This window comes from Callorhinus ursinus, unplaced genomic scaffold, assembly GCF_003265705.2.
Source record: "Callorhinus ursinus isolate GAN/ISIS: 27379988/994484 unplaced genomic scaffold, GSC_fseal_2.0 scaffold56, whole genome shotgun sequence".
Lineage (NCBI taxonomy): Eukaryota > Metazoa > Chordata > Mammalia > Carnivora > Otariidae > Callorhinus > Callorhinus ursinus.
Genome location: NW_027397118.1, coordinates 2,274,477 through 2,291,174, shown reverse-complemented (window position 1 = coordinate 2,291,174; position 16,698 = coordinate 2,274,477). Strand labels below are relative to the sequence as shown.

Below are 16,698 nucleotides of genomic sequence, written 5' to 3'. Positions count from 1 at the left end.
GTGCTCACCATAGTACATACCCTCCCCAATGTCCATCACCCAGCCACCCCATCCCTCCCAGCCCCCACCACTCCAGCAACCCTCAGTTTGTTTCCTGAGATTAAGAGTCTCTTACGGTTTGTCTCCCTCTCTGGTTTCGTGTTGTTTCATTTTTCCCTCCGTTCCCCTATGATCCTCTGTCTTGTTTCTCAAATTCCTCATATCCGTGAGATCATATGATACTTGTCTTCCTCTGATTGAGTTATTTCACTCAGCATAATACCCTCTAGTTCCATCTACATTGTTGCAAATGGCAAGATCTCATTCCTTTTGATGGCTGCATAATATTCCATTGTGTATATATACCGCATCTTCTTTTTCCATTCATCTGTTGATGGACATCTAGGCTCTTTCCATAGTTTGGCTATTGTGGACATTGCTGCTATAAACATTGGGGTGCACGTACCCCTTCGGGTCCCTACATTTGTGTCTTTGGGGTAAATACCCGGTAGTGCAATTGCTGGATCGTATGGTATGTAGCTGACATTTTCTTAATTTGACTATTGCTTGGGATATATTTTTCCTGCTTGATTAGCAGATAAATAATAATATTATTTGCAAAAAAAGCACCTTTTCTTATGAGAAAAAAACAAACTTTTTCTTTTGTCTGATTATGGCTCATTTATTATGCAACTCCAGAGAGCACACTTGTGTTGGTCATTCCTTCCAGAGTAGTGATGAGTCATTGTGGTGATAAAGGACATTATTTCCTAATTCTTAACTTTGGGAAGATTTCTAATGTTTCCCTATTAAAATAATGATGCTGGCTTTGTGGTTGAGAGAGATCTGTATTTTATTGTGTTAAGGAACCTGGCCATTTATTATTTTATTGATGTTTTGATTATGGAAGGATGTGTTTTACTGAATATTTTGTGTATCTCTGGTGACTCTTTGTTTTTATCTAAGAATATGATGAATTTTAAGTGTAAGCCTTTGCATATTGAACTATCCTTGTATTCCTGTGATAAGTTCTACTTGGTCATGGGATGTTATTCTTTTAATATGCTGTTGGATTTGGGTGCTGTTTCCCTATATTTAAGAATTTTGCATTGATTCTCAGATGTGAGATTTGTGTGTGTGTGTTTTCTTTTTGGATTTTGATACATATTATTCTGTCTTCATGAAAAGAATTTGGAAACTTTTCTTTTTCTGTGCTCTTAAAAAATTTAAAGTATATGGAAATAATCCACTCCTTAATTGTTTGGTAGAATTCTTCTTTGAAACTCTTGACACTTACTTTTTCCTAAGAGATGGTTCTTTATCTTTATCTTTTTATGGTTTCATTAGCTTTTCTCTCCTGGGGATGATTTTGGTAGTTAATATCTTCCTAAAAAACTGTCCATTTAATCCAGATTATCTAATTTATTTGTGTGGACTTGAATAAATCATCTTTTAGTGTTCTTGGTATCTGTGGTTATTTCCTCATCACTTAAAGATTTTTTTGATTAAAGAATAAAAGACTTAGAGATTAAAGAATAAAAGAAAAAAATATTTGAAAGAATGTGCTTTTTTAAAAAAATATGATGTAAAAGGATATAGTTCACTTCCTATCCTTTTTTTGTTAAATTAATTTAATTTTGTTAATTTTGTTAAAACTTAATTATTCCTGAGCTAATGATTATAAAACCCAGAACCTGAGAGGATACATTTCCTTTCTGATCCCACTCTTCTCTTTTTAACAGGCCCAGAAGAGGAAAGTGAGGATGACCCTCAGCTCGAAGGCAGAGACCCTGATACTTGGCATGTCGGTTTTAAGATCTCGTGGGACATAGAGACTCCTGGCTTGGCAATACCCCTTCACCAAGGAGACTGCTACTTCATGCTTGGTAATTAGGAGGGTCAAAACTATATTGATACTCTGGTGTCTTAAGTTTAGATTACTGGCTACATATTTGGAATATATCTTTTTTTTTTAAGGTTTATTTATTTATTTTAGAGAGAGAGTGTGTGTGTGTGTGAGCGAGTGGGGGAGGGGCAGAGGGAGAGACTCTCCAAGCTGACTCCCTGCCGAGCGGGAAGCCCAATGTGGGGCTCTGATCTCACGACCCATAAGATCATGACCTGAGCTGAAAGCAAGAGTCAGATGCTTAACAGACTGAGCCACCCAGGTGCCCTTAGAATGTGTCTTTTGAAAGAAGCTTTTTAGGTATTTTATAGCGATAGTGACTCTTCTACATGGAACTAGTATTTTTGTTTTTATTCCCTCATTTTTCTAGGTATTGCTCATTTGTAAAAGTTGCTTTTTTTTTTTTCTCCCCCATTCTGATTGTTTATGGAGTTCCCCAAATGTGCTAAAGAGTTTCCAGGACTTTTCCTCAGAGTTACTCAATCATCCAAATGAGCTTATTAGTGTGAGGTAGTAAAATGATTTCCCTCTGTATATAAATTCTTAGTGAAAGTTTTTTCAGATTTGAATTTAGTTTCTTCTCAGGAGTGGCTGACCTGACCACAGGGCCTTTCTTTCCACTTGTCCCTGAGTTCTTTGGGAGCAGGATTTCAGCTGTGCTTAGGCTAACCCACAATGCTGTGGCATTTTTGCAACTTTTGTTTTTGGCTCTTTGCTCTGTTTTGTTTGGGGTTTGGACTTTCTACTTGTTTTCCAACGCACAGCATAGAGATGGTATCCTTTCTTACTCCTGCCTGGGGCGGGGGGGTCTAGTCATATTGGCTTTAGAACTGGGGAGCCCCAAGGCTCAAAGTGGACATTTATGAGAAGAATTATTCTCAATTAATTGAGTGTATGTAGAGGGCCTGCTATGTTCTCCATGCTGTGTAAGGTTCTGGATGGACGGATAAAACTTGGTCCTTGCCTTCTAGAAAATCAGAGTTTGGATTAGCTCTTTAGGTCACTAACTCATTAAGCATTTTCCAAATTACAGTCATTTACATGTCAGCTTCAAGGTTCTCACCATATCCCTGTGCTACCTGGACTGTTACTTACGTAATATTTTTCTCTAAATAAATTCACTTTTTTTCACTGAAGTGGATTTACTTTAGAAGGAGATTTTATAACACTGTCTTAAGCGGAAGACCAGTATCACTTGGTTTATAATTAGAAGAGGTTTATAAATATAGAGAGAAAGTGAAACAGTATTAAGGACCTGCTACTTTTGTTGGCTGAAGATCCGGAGTCCTGTTCTGTCTTTGTTAAAAGAGATACTTGTCACTGTTAGAGAGGTGTTAACTGTATAATGGTACCAATCAGAGACTTTCTCCTTGTCAGCAGCAAGATGGGAAGATCATTATGTAGGGAATTACTTTCCCATGGTGTGTGTGATTCAGTGGTGCTTAACATTGTGTCCCTTTACCTCTTCAGCTCTTCTCATGGGCTGATTACCACCTTTGCTGAACGCTGATCTAAGCAAGCCCTGCATCTCTTGCTTTCCATTTGCATGTTGCTCTATAGTTTATGATTCAGTTTCACATAAGCAGCCTCATTCACTCTGCAAACAAGCTTGTGAGGGAGATGGTATGGAGATTGTTCTTTTCTTAACTAATTTGCCTAAGGTGACTGGGTTGGTACAGGGGATTAGGGTGGTTTGCAGGTTTCATATATAGTGCTTTTCCTGCTCTAAAAGGGACCATTTCGACTTTATTCCATTACACTGAAATCTCTGTGTGGGAACATTTTTAGGCTGAAGGTCATCTCCTCCTGAGACCCTCTCCTGCTTGCCTCGTGAACTTAGTTTTTATTTTGAAGTCTCTGCTCCGTCGGCGAGCATCATTTGTAGGTCACAGATTATTACTTATTTTTTATTTAATTAATTAATTAATTAATTTTTTAAAAATATTTTATTTATTTATTTGACAGAGAGAGACCCAGCGAGAGAGGGAAGAACACAAGCAGGGGGAGTGGGAGAGGGAGAAGCAGGCTTCCCGCTGAGCAGGGAGCCTGATGCGGGGCTCGATCCCAGGAGCCCGGGATCATGACCTGAGTCGAAGGCAGATGCTTAACGACTGAGCCACCCAGGCGCCCTTATAACTCATTTTTTAATGTATCACCCAGATGTGGATATTTACCTTGAGTATAAATGGGTTTTAGTTTCAGCCAATAAACCACTTGCCTTTGGTTACTTTGTTCACGAGTTTCTGTTAGCAGTTTGTATCTTTAAAAGAAGTGAGAGTCATTTGGTGCCATTCTAAATTGCTATATTAATTTTCTGCATGTAGAAATAGTAAATATACATTTTAGAAGTTCATCTGCCATCCATTTATTTAAGAACATCTTGTGTGTTCTTTTCTGATTATGAAAGTAAAATACATGTTCATTGTAGAGAAAAGAAACACTGAAAAGTATGAAATGAAAGAAGAATATAAAAATCAGATTCATACCTGTCTTGATATATTCTTTTTCAGTCTTTTTTCTGTACATATGTGTATCTGGAATAATAGTATGTGAATAACCACATTTACTGGGGACTAACAACAAGTCAAGCATTCTTTTAATCATCTCCATAACACTAAAAAGTAGATGATCGTTAAATTGCACAAGAATCAGTTCAGGTTAAATTGATGTAGTGACATAGCCATGGTTACACAGTTAGTGGGGTGTGTGGATTGGAACTTGTTCTTTTGTCCCATTTGGGCTCTGACACCCACGTCAAACTACCCGCTTCCTCCTGTGGGCGCTGACCCCCACACTGGGCTCCTGTCTCTCCCTCACCGTGATGCCTCTGCTTCACCTAAAGGCTTTAGGACTAAATTTTTCAGGAAGGAAAGAGAAGAAGATGACAAGAGTGTTCTGTGTGCTTCTTTCTTTTCCCTGTCTTTTTAAAGTTATGTTTCTCTTGCCTCAGAAATAGATTAATAACAAAAATACTGTATGTTATAATGAATATACATTTTTAAATATACATTTGTCCCTTTAGCTACTGTAGGTGATAAACCGAAGCAAGCGCTATTATTTTATGGGAGCTGATACCCAAGACCTAATACCCGTTCATGGTTTCCCAGCTCCTGTGTTCAGATCCAGCGGAAATAGCTGGTAACTTACTGATCTGGGCCAGGCACGGCACAGTGTACCCAAAGTGTGCTTTTAGAATATATTCATTTAGAATGTATTTTCTTTATTATTTATTGTTATTAAAGAAAATTATTCTTTTCTTTATTAAGATGTCGCAATCAATTTCTAAAAGGAGCTTTCCTCCATCTCCTCTTAAATAAAATCAGGCAAAAATAAAAGCAACCGTAGCCTCTTGCTGCCTTTTTTCTCTTTACTTTTTAGAATCCAAATCCTACAAGGAGCCCTGTGGAGGGACCTCGGCTGTGTGCTGATACCTGAAATCTGAACTTCATAGCACTTATGAAAAGGAAACAGTTTAGCTCCATTTATAATAATATATTGGTCTACAGAGGAAGTGCAGGCTGAACCCTGCTGTCTCAAGTAAATACTCCAGGGGGTCTGATGGGGAACGTGTCGGGTGCCTGTAATAAATCCGCTGCCTGTGGAAGTAAGTCAAGGCCCTCCTGGCAGTGCCTAAGGACACGCTTAACCGGGGTTGTCACGGTTTTACTTTTAAATTGGAATCTTTGCCCTAATCTCAGAGTTAGACATGACCAGATTTGCAAACAGATTTACAATTTTCACTAATTTTCCAACCAGGACCTCAAAATACACGTAGAGGGGGGAAAAATACACGCTGGTCTTTCTCAGAGTAGGATGATTTACTTTGCCACAGATGTTTTCCATAGACTGAATGTAACCAGGGAGTTAGGGACTTAAAAAGTGGCTTGGAGACAAACTGTGGGTTTATTTTTTGTGGAACAGATTATACAGTTCAAGGGACATCAACCAAATTATGTTCATTAACCAGGAGCCAGGTGTGGAGATGGGTTGTGTCAGGACAGAGGTGAGTGTTAGACATTTGGGGCAAACCTTCTTATCTGCCTCCCCCCCCTTCATTTATTACTTTTTCCTTGTCACTCTTCATTTCTCTGCTCTCTCTGGCTTCTTTATTTTCGTTTCCTTCAGTCCAAATTAAATCTCATTTTCAAAGAGCTATCTCAGAGCTTCAGCTGCCAAGTAAAATTTCCATGCCCCCCCCCCCAAAGAAGCAACGTAAATTGAAATGCATGCTGCTGCTTTTTTTGGTTTTGCTTTCCTTCACCAACAGTTTGGGGCAGAATGATGAAAGGCCATTTCCTGTCAGGTGACCACGTTCCAGACCCATGGCATTGTCTCTCTTGGCTGTGCGCTGTTTATCTTTCTCCCGAGTACTTCTTGATACTCGCTTCGCAGGGTTCCTGGGAGGCCAAAGAAGAAGTGCTTTGCAAGCTATGATTTGCATGTGGGGGCCGACTCTGAAGACTGGGAGGAGCGAGCGGGGCCATGGCATTACGGGAGAGCCAGCGAGGCGAGTGGGTGACAGAAGAGCACTGAGTGTTGTTTCCTTATCCTGCTTTCTGCCAGTTTGGCACGTCACCGTTCCATACATGTGTTTCCATGACCACATAAAGGAACCGAAGAAAGGGCCATCTCTTCACCAACTCCTTTGTGAGGGGGAGAAGAGTTGAATCAGAGCTCTGTGGTAACCACACTCTGACCTGGGTTGAGGGCTGAGTTTACTTACAGAGCCTGGTCAGTAGTGTTTTACAGATCAGGTTCACCTTCTTTGAAATACCTATGGCTCGGAGCAGCAAGACCCAGAGCACTGTGAACGTTCGATGTGGTAGAACCTGAAGATATGCCCTGCTTCTATTTTTGGCGTCAACATGAGCACTCCACTTGGAGTCTGTTGCCCTGTGAGCAGGAAGAACAGAGGCTTCTAGGAGTTTAAAGCCTCTTGACTGGGACTCCTCTGGGACTTAACTTGGAGACTGTGGTATCTTTGTAAATCCTCCAGGTGTCCCTCAATCCTGCCCTGATTTAGACATTTTATTCTAAGGAAAAGCCTTTTGTTATTTCTTCCTCTGACCCCATTCCCTTCCTCCCCCAACTCCTGAATGACCAGCTGAAGTAAAAAGTACCTATAATTTATGGCTTAATCATAAATTCTAAATAATTATACTTTATTACCTCTCATGGGTCTTGAAACATAGGTGCTATGTTCTGCTTTCTGCCGAGGCAAGGGAATAATAGAGAGACAATAATAAATTATAACTTCAGGCTGCAGTCGGAAAGCTTGAGGAATGGCCATTTCAGTGGAAAGTGCTCGAACAGCCAAATGAGCACCTGTCATGTTTGTTTTCACTTTGAAAAGTAGAAACATGACAGCATAGTTCCAGCTGCTCGTCCAATACAGACTTGTGATGTTCTTCTTACCTTCTCAGCAACTACGGGATTTGCTTCTTGCTCGTCATGTTTTTGCGGGGTTGAGGTTGTATCTGTCTTCCTGAAACTTTCACTCTAACAATGTACCCCCAAATGCTGACATTTTCAAACTTGTGCCTTTTGTCTTGATACTTGATTCTTCTGTATTCAGTAGAACTGGGGAGGGGACATCTCTTGTGGAATTTGCTCCGAGGAGAGGAGTCCCAGGTACTTGAAAGGATTTCCCTATCTCTTATACTTTCTTAGCGTCTCTGTGCATATTTCTGTATCACTGATGTCTTGAACTTTACTTGAGGTGCATGAGTACCTACTTCTTTCGTATAATAAGTCCATCAGGTAGGTAGTCCTCTCTCTTGGATCCCTGTTTTGTTTTGTTTTTTTTTGCCAGAAAAGAAAATTGATGGGGATTGCCTGCTAATGGGTGTGTGGGGTTTTTTAGGTGTCTGAAAATGCTCTAAAATTCATTTGTGGTGATGGTCACACAATCCTGTGAACATGCTAAAATACATTGAATCATATGCTTTCAGTGATTATTGAAATGATTATTGAATTGATTTGAATTGAAATGATTTTGAAAGTTATGAATCATTGAGATGATTATTGAAATTATTGAAATGATTATTAAGCATAAGCTTAAATTATTTGGTATGTGGATTATATCTCAATAAAGCTGTTTTACAGAAAGGAAAAGGAGGCTTCGAGAGGTAAAGGAACTTGTTCAGGGTGATGGACCTAGCGAAGCTTGTGTTAGAATGCAGGTTTTTCTGAGACCAAAGCTGTTCTTTCTTACGTCAAATCGTGCAACTCTACTAATTACATAGTCATGGGATCTTTCTTCTTTCAAAATGTGGAAAAAAATAACTGAACAAGTAATACATCAATACACATATATTCTCACTGTAAAGGATTCGAATACTATGGAATTATATAGAATAAAATTTGGAAGTTCTCTTTTACTTTATCTTGTCCTTTTGTAAATATTAACATAAATATCGTTTGGCCAATATGATTTACATATATATTGCTGCTACTTTTTAAAAAATAGCACACAAATGGGACCTTATGTATATTATATCTATTACTCTAGTACTTGCTTTCCCCTCCCCCCCATGATATGTTCTGGAGATCTTTCCCTGTCAGCATCTCATTCATATTATTATTGTTATTATAAAAACAACATGTGGACTAGGAAATAAAAATTCAAACATTGAGGATGATCTAAAACAGAAAGCGAAGAACTCGTTGCCACCTCTCCCCAAGTTCCATTTCTCAGAAGTCACTGCTTTTCGGTGTGTTTGCATTTTATTCTTTAAGTGATTACCTCCTTAACTCTTATTTAGTTATTTGTTTGTTTATTTGAGAGAGAGAATGAGATAGAGAGAGCATGAGGGGGGGAGGGTCAGAGGGAGAAGCAGACCCCCCGCTGAGCAGGGAGCCCGATGCGGGACTCGATCCCGGGACTCTGGGATCATGACCTGAGCCGAAGGCAGTCGCTTAACCAACTGAGCCACCCAGGCGCCCTACCTCCTTAACTCTTAAACACATGCTTAATGCTGCTCTCTCTTCATCCAGCAGCTTGAAGCACCATCTGTTCCTCCATTAAGAAAAATGTGAAGAAAAGTGAAAAATGTGGATGGGTCTCTGACACTCTCTCACTCTTGCAAAGTTTTTCTTTTTTTTTTTTTTAAGATTTTATTTATTTGGGAGAGAGAGAGCGAAGATTGAGCAGAAGTGGGGATAGGGGCAGAGGGACAAGCAGACTCTGCACTGAGTGATGAGCCTGATGCAGGGCTGGACCCCAGGACCCTGAGATCCTGACCTGAGCTGAAGTGAGATGCTTAACCAACTGAGCCACCCAGTGGCCCCTCACTCTTGCTAAGTTTTATTAGTTAGCATTTACTTTCAGTTTTTTGGTTTTGTTTTGTTTTGTTGTAATTGGTTACCTTACAACTGATACATAGGTAGACTCTTTCTTGACTTTTAGGATGTAAAATGGGGAATGAAAGTTCCCTTCAGCCGTATCATTAGTTTTACATTGTTGAGGATTATAATGTCTACACACTGATCTATAATTTTGATAAGACTGCCATGCTTTCTTTGCACATGGAATTTGAAATTGGAAAGCCAGTAACCAACAGTGCTTACATATGCATCCTTTATTCAGAACTAAATAAAGTGACTGGACCCATAAATAGAAGATGGGAGTCCACAGTAATCACTAACCTTGTCCCATTGAAAGGGAATGTTACAAATGTTAGGTCGAGATTTTATACCAAATCAGAGGCCCCGAATCATGCTCCATTTTAGCTTGCTTTGTATTTGAACCAAGACTTTCTTGTTTGGCTCTCCCTCTCCCCCTGGAAGTTGTAATTGCCTTTCTTTATTCTTATTGAAAAAATGATGCCATACTGCTGTCTCTGTGTCACATGATGTTTTGTCTTTTTTTTTTTTTTTAAGATTTTATTTACTTATTTGACAGAAAGAGAGAGAGAGTGAGAGCAGTAGGCAGAGGCAGGAGCAGGGAGCCCGATGCGGGACTTGATCCCAGGACCCTGGGATCATGACCTGAGCCGAAGGCAGACCCTTAACGACTGAGCCACCCAGGAGCCCCACATCATATTTTGTCTTAGTACTTTTTCAAACCCACCAGTTATAGTTACCATACTGAGATTTCTTCTCATTGTGGTCCTTGGCTCTTCTGTTTTTTATCTGGGTCTCATGTCTTTCTCTTTCTTGGAATTTTCTAAAAAGGTCTTCTATCTACTTTATTTTAGGTTTTTAAAAATGTGTAACCTCTGTAGCACCTAACACAGTACTTTGAACATGGTAGGTGCCTTAATAATAATTTTTGAATTAATGAGTGGATGAATAAACCAAAGATTGGTACACCCCCCCCCACCATATCATGGCAATGAACTTAGAGGCAAAAGGAAGTATTTATTCTGTCCTTGAAAGCTCCTAGCTGGCAAAGATTATGAAGTCCCTCCCCCAAAACAGGTGACCATTCAGTTAATATTTAGGGATCTCCAGAGACAGATTTTAGAATTTTCCTTGATAGTCCATTCCTTTAGTGACCCATACTTTGCTTCCTAATATTTAGTCCAAATGACCATGTGACATCACAGAATTTCCCAAATTGATACAGTGTCCAGATCAATCTGTACATTCATTCTCTTCCAGATCATTTATTAAAAAAACTAAACGTAACAAAAATGTGGTGGTTTCTTTTAAGCTGAGGATGGATGATTTACTATGAATTTTGAGATTCTTTTATTCTCTCATATTTTATCTAGTCAGAGTCACCCTGCATCAGGATAAATCTGCATCTGGGTTGGTTGGGTGGAAGTTTTCCCTTTGGCTGGCAGTCTTAATATGCCTTCTTTGGCTCTCAATCTGTATAACATAACTCCTGAAAGCATGAGCTGTGGAAAAGAAGTTTTTCAGACTTTTAATTTGATTGCATATTCTGTGCGTGTTCTTTGCCACTTCTGCAAAGATAGGAAGAATAGCCATAAAGGAAGTTGTTTTTGTTTTTGTTTTTTTAATTGATTCTTCTTGCAGGTTTCAGTTCAGGATGAGACTAGGAATGAGTTTCACATTCCTGACATGGTCCCTTGGCACATTTCAAGGCCAGGCATTATACCCCATGATGAAGATTCCTTAAATTCTTCCTGTGGAATAATTCTTCTAGGCCCTATAAACATTGAAAAAAAATTTTTTTTAAAGATTTTATTTATTTGAGAGAGAGAGAATGAGAGAGAGCACGAGAGGGAAGAGGGTCAGAGGGAGAAGCAGACTCCCTGCCGAGCAGGGAGCCTGATGTGGGACTCGATCCTGGGACTCCAGGATCATGACCTGAGCCGAAGGCAGTCGCTTAACCAACTGAGCCACCCAGGTGCCCAACATTGAAAAAATTTTAAAAGGACCTAAATTATAGTCCTCAGTCAAATCATTGTAGTGGCTTTGTCCTAAAATTGGCTCTGGCACAAACATTTTTCCTTCTCTTTTGTTTACACTGTTCCCTCCACCTTGTCGGTTTTTTCTCTCCATCTAGGTGTATTTATTTAGGATAACATTAAAAAATCAAATAGCCACAATGGCAGGGGCACCAACCAGTGAGTGTGGATGCAATAATTCTTTTTTTTTCCCACTGGACATAACTAGAGTTAGGTTTTTTGAGAGCCACTACTGTATTCTATATATTCTTGCACTACACACAGCACTTAATGCCTTGTACATAACAGGAACTTACCACGTATTTGGAAAGAACACCCTGTTTCCCTCCCCGGGCATTAGCCAGAAACCACAGCTATCATCCTCAAGTACCAGGGGAAAATTAGATGTGAGATAGGAATGAATCAAGAGAGAAGGCAAAAGGTATGTGGAGGACCAGAACCAAGAGTTTTAAGTGGCCTCTTCTGTTTCATTCATTCACTTTATTAGGGCAGTTCCGGTCCACACGGAAGCAGTGGGCAGAAGTGATGGCCCTGCATCTTCCAAGGGGGAGAGGGAAGAAGACAACTCATTCAGATTCACCCACTTAAGCAACCTCTGAGTTGCTTAAATGGTATTCCCTTCTCATTTTTCTGTTTCCCAGGAAGTTACAATCTGGAAGATTAAAGGCAGCCCTTGCCAAAGTGGGATTAAAGTTCATTTTGCATATTTAGAAAACGAAAAAGAATGATTAACCTCAAGAATCTGTTCTCTTGGGGCACCTGGGTGGCTCAGTCATTAGGTGTCTGCCTTCAGCTCAGGTCATGGTCCCGGGGTCCTGGGATTACCCCACATTGGGCTCCCTGCTTGATGGGAAGCCTGCTTCTCCCTCCCGCACTCCCCCTGCTTGTGTTCTACCTGTGTCTCTCTCTGTCAAATAAATAAATAAAATCTTAAAAAAAAAAAAAAGAATCTATTCTCTTTACAACCCAACAACAAACTAAGCATTCCATGAAAGTTAATTTAGAAACAAGATGGAGAAAGTCGTGTATCCTGAGGCCACCTTCACTTTTGTACTTGTTTTTTAGGAGAGTTTTTACTCGCATGGAATACTGTATTCCGGGGAAGGTTTACAGAACCATCCAAAGCTCATACCGCCTTCACTGATGGTTATGTGCCATTGTTTTCATTTGGGGAATGAATGCTTCTTTTCTGAGGCTCACCTCATTGAACATTATCCTTTGGATCTTTCCAAAATAATGATACTTACTGTTTTATTTTTTATTGCTACGTATAAAAGTAGTAATATATGCCATCCAGTCAAAGATACCATTGATCTGAAGATGTAGTCCAATTTCAGAGATAACTAAATAGGAAGAAAAAATGTGTAGCTTGGAATTGATGAAATATAGTACGTGTTCGCTTTAAAGAATTTACAAACAATAGGAAAGTGTAAATACAAATACATCATATTATCACCTTGCAGGGATAATATTCTTCACAACTATTTGGTTTAATTCCATCTAGTGTTTCTTTATATACTTGGAAATATATGGGAATTTTTTTCTTTTAAGAAAATATCATAGTAGATATAATATTTAATACCTTTTTTTCCAGTACTCACATATCTTGAGCATTTTTCCTTGTTAAATATTCCTTGAAATATGATTTTTAAAAATGGCTTAAATGGTATTCCTGTACTTTTGGTGGTTTGACGCATTTCCAGTGTTTTGATATCATGCATACTGCTCCGGTGAACATCTTTGTACATGTATCTTTGCAGCTTAATCATTTAGTTAGGAAAAATTACTAGAAGTGGAATGCTTAGGTGAGAGGAGGGTATAGCTATTTTAAAACTATACATATTATATTGTCAGACTGTCACAAGATTGTTTTCAATGTACATTCGCACCACAGTGTATGAAATGTGGCTATCGGTTACTACCACCCGCCTTCTTTTCCTCACCCTTGATAATACTTGGCATTACGATTGCAAAGTATTTTCCCACTTCAGGGAGAAAAAAATAACATGCTGCTGTTTTAAATTACATTTTTATTATTTATTTATTTATTTATTTAAAGAGTTTATTTATTTTATTTGCCAGAGAGAGAGAGAGAATGAGAGTACAAGCAGGGGAGCAGCAGGCAGAGGGAGAAGCAGGCTCCCTGCTGAGCAAGGAGCCGGACACAGCACTCAATCCCAGGACCCTGGGATCCTGACCTGAGCCGAAGGCAGACGCTTAACCGACTGAGCCACCCAGATGCTCCAATGATGATGATTTTTTATACTTGCATTAAATAACCATATTTGAAATTATTTAACTACTTTTATGCTCACTGGTAATTTTTATAATGTGGGTTTTTTTTTCTTTTAAAAATTTATTTTTTAAATTGAGGTATAATTGACACATAACATTATATTAGTTTCAGGTGTACAACATAATGATTTGACATTTGTATCCATTGTGAAATGATCTCCACAGTAAGTCTAGTTGACATCCATCGCCTTATATAATGTGAACCCGAATACAGGAAACCTCATTTATAATAGAGTTGGGAGGGCAGAAAGGGGAGCTCTCATGCCCTACTAACTCATCCTCAAGTCAGATGCCTATAGGAAGGTGCTACTTTACTGCCCCAGCAACAGGGAGGAGGATTATCCCCTTGCCCCACCACAGCCCAACCAATGAGAAACTGCCACAACTCGCCAATGAGAAATCGTCACCACCCTGAACTCTCGCTTTCTTCCGGCGGACTTTTGTTCAAACAGCCCCTCCCACCTCCTCCTCTTCCTCTATAAAGTAGTGTTCCTCTTCTTTGTTCTCTGAAACTTGTCTGTGGTTTCGCCATGGTTCATGTGTCCCAACTTGCGGTTCCCCTGCCATTCTTGAGTAAACCCATTTTGTTGGTAAAGTAACTGGCTGTTTTATTTTCAGGGTCAACAGTAGTTACCAGAAGTACGTATTTATTTGTGATAGGAAATTTTAAGATTTACTTTCTCAGTTTTTCATTACATTACATCCCCATGACTTTTTATTTTATAACCAGAAAACTGTACCTCTTGACCCCCTTAACCCATTTGCCCCACTCCTCATACCCCATCTCAGGCAGTCACCAGTCTGTTCTTTGTATCTTTGAGCTTATTTTTTGTTGGTTTTTGTTTTTGTTTTAGATTCCACATATAAATGAGATCGTATAGTATTTGTATCTCTCTGCGGACATATTTCACTTAGCATAATGCCCTCAAGGTCCATCCATGTTGACGTAAATGGCAACATTTCATACTTTTTTATGGCTAGTGTTCCATTGTATCTATATACCATAATTTCTTTATCCATTCATCCATCAGTGGACAGTTAGATTGTTTCCATATCTTGGCTGTTTTAAATAATGCTGCAGGGAATATGGAGATGTGTATGTCTTTTTGAATAAGTGTTCCCATTTTCTTTGGGTAAATACCAAGAGGTGGAATTGCTGGATTATAGAGTAAATCTATTTTTAATTTTTTGAGGAACCTCCACACTGTTTTCCATAGTGGCTGTACTAATTTACATTGCTATGAACAGTGCAAAAGTTTTTTTTCCACAACCTTGCCAACATTGTTATTTTTTTTATTTATTTTTTTTTGCTAATAGCCATTCTGACAGGTGTGGTGGTATTTCATTGTGATTTTCATTAGCATTTTCCTGAAGATTGGTGATTTTGAGCATCTTTTCATGTATCTTTAGAAAATTGTCTATTCTGGGCGCCTGGGTGGCTCAGTTGGTTAAGCAACTGCCTTCCGCTCAGGTCATGATCCTGGAGTCCCAGGATCGAGTCCCGCATCGGGCTCCCTGCTCAGCAGGGAGTCTGCTTCTCCCTCTGACCCTCTTCCCTCTCGTGCTCTCTATCTCTCATTCTCTCTCTCAAATAAATAAGTAAAATCTTAAAAAGAAAAAGGAAAGATGTCTATTCAAGTCTTCTGCCTATTTTTAATTGGATTGCTTGTTTTTTGCCTCTGAGTTGTATGAGTTCTTAATGTATTTTGGATATTAACCTCTTATCAGGTATATGATTTGCAAATATTTTCTCCCATTCCGTAGGTTGCCTTTTCATTTTGATGATGGTTTCCTTTGCTGTGCAGTGCTATTTATTTGTGAATGTATGTATTTGAAAGAGAGAATGGCGGCAGAGAGGGAGAGAGAGAGAGGGAGAGAGAGGGTCTCAAGCAGACTCTGCGCTGAGCATGGAGCTTGAAGTGGGTGGGGCTCAGTCTCCCGACTCTGAGATCATGACCTGAGCCAAAATCAAGAATCAGATGCTGAACTGACTGAGCCACCCAGGTGCCCCTGTGCAGAGCTTTTTAGTTTGATATAGTCGTACTTGTTTACTTTTGCTGTCATTGCTTTTGCTTTTGGTGTCATATTTAAAAAGTCATTGCTAAGACCTATGTCGAGGAGCTTACTGCTATGTTTTCTTCTTATACCTTGGTCTTAATTATTTAAATAAAGCATAGGCTCTAACAAGTTTTTCATGAAGGCTAATGGCAAGGGAATGGTGGTAGCTTATATTTGTTCCGAGTTTTTATATATATATTTTTTATTATTATGTTGTATTAATCACCATACATTACATCATTAGTTTTTGATGTAGTGTTCCATGATTCATTATTTGTGTATAACACCCAGTGCTCCATGCAGAAAGTGCCCTCTTTAATGCCCATCACCAGGCTAACCCATTCTCCCACCTCCCTCCCCTCCAGAACCCCCAGTTTGTTTTTCGAGTCCATCGTCTCTCATGGTTCGTCTCCCCCTCCGATTTCCCCCCCTTCATTCTTCCCCTCCTGCTATCTTCTTCTTCTTTTTTTTTTTTAACATATAATGTATTATTTGTTCCGAGTTTTTATATTATCTGAGAGTGACTTTCTATACCTTCACATGCTGCTACCTCCTTAAATAGCTATAGGATTCTTGCATAACAAGCTTCCTACCTAAAAACTCTAGATATTGTCCCCTTGAGCTCTGATATTTGATGTTAGATGTCTGAGGTCATCATTTTTATTCTATTGCAGTAAATTATGTTTTTTCTTTGAACATTTGTCATATTTTGTATTTAATACTTGAACAGAATATGTTTATGTGCTTCAAACATCATTTTGTAGTACAGATTCCTTTCACAACTTTGGGAAATACTCTTCTGTTAGTTCTTTGGGTTCTTTCGTATGTCCTTCTTCTGTTTTCTTTCTAGGGTTCTTCCTGTATATATATTTTGGTTTCCAGAATCTGTCCCTCATTTCTTATTTCTTCTGTCACTAATTTTCATTTTCCCTCCAAGTTCTAGGAGAATGTTTTGAGTTCCATCATCCACTTCAACAATTTGAGTTTTTTGTAGGCTGTGTTCTGTTGTCCACTCTGTCTTCCATCATTTTCAATGAAGTGACACTATTAAAAAAAATCAGCTCCAAGCAATCTTTCCTG

At 39.1% G+C, this 16,698-nt stretch overlaps 1 protein-coding gene across 4 annotated transcripts in view; it reads left to right on the top strand.

The window, feature by feature from the left end:
* The window catches only part of FTO (FTO alpha-ketoglutarate dependent dioxygenase), a 414,363-nt gene that overhangs the window by 138,125 nt on the left and 259,540 nt on the right, over positions 1 to 16,698 (top strand). For all 4 annotated transcript variants that reach the window (XM_073884393.1, XM_025852363.2, XM_025852362.2 and 1 more), the window contains exon 4: positions 1,722 to 1,865. In XM_073884393.1, the coding sequence (XP_073740494.1) occupies positions 1,722 to 1,865 (144 nt within the window). The remainder of the gene's footprint in view (positions 1 to 1,721; positions 1,866 to 16,698) is intronic.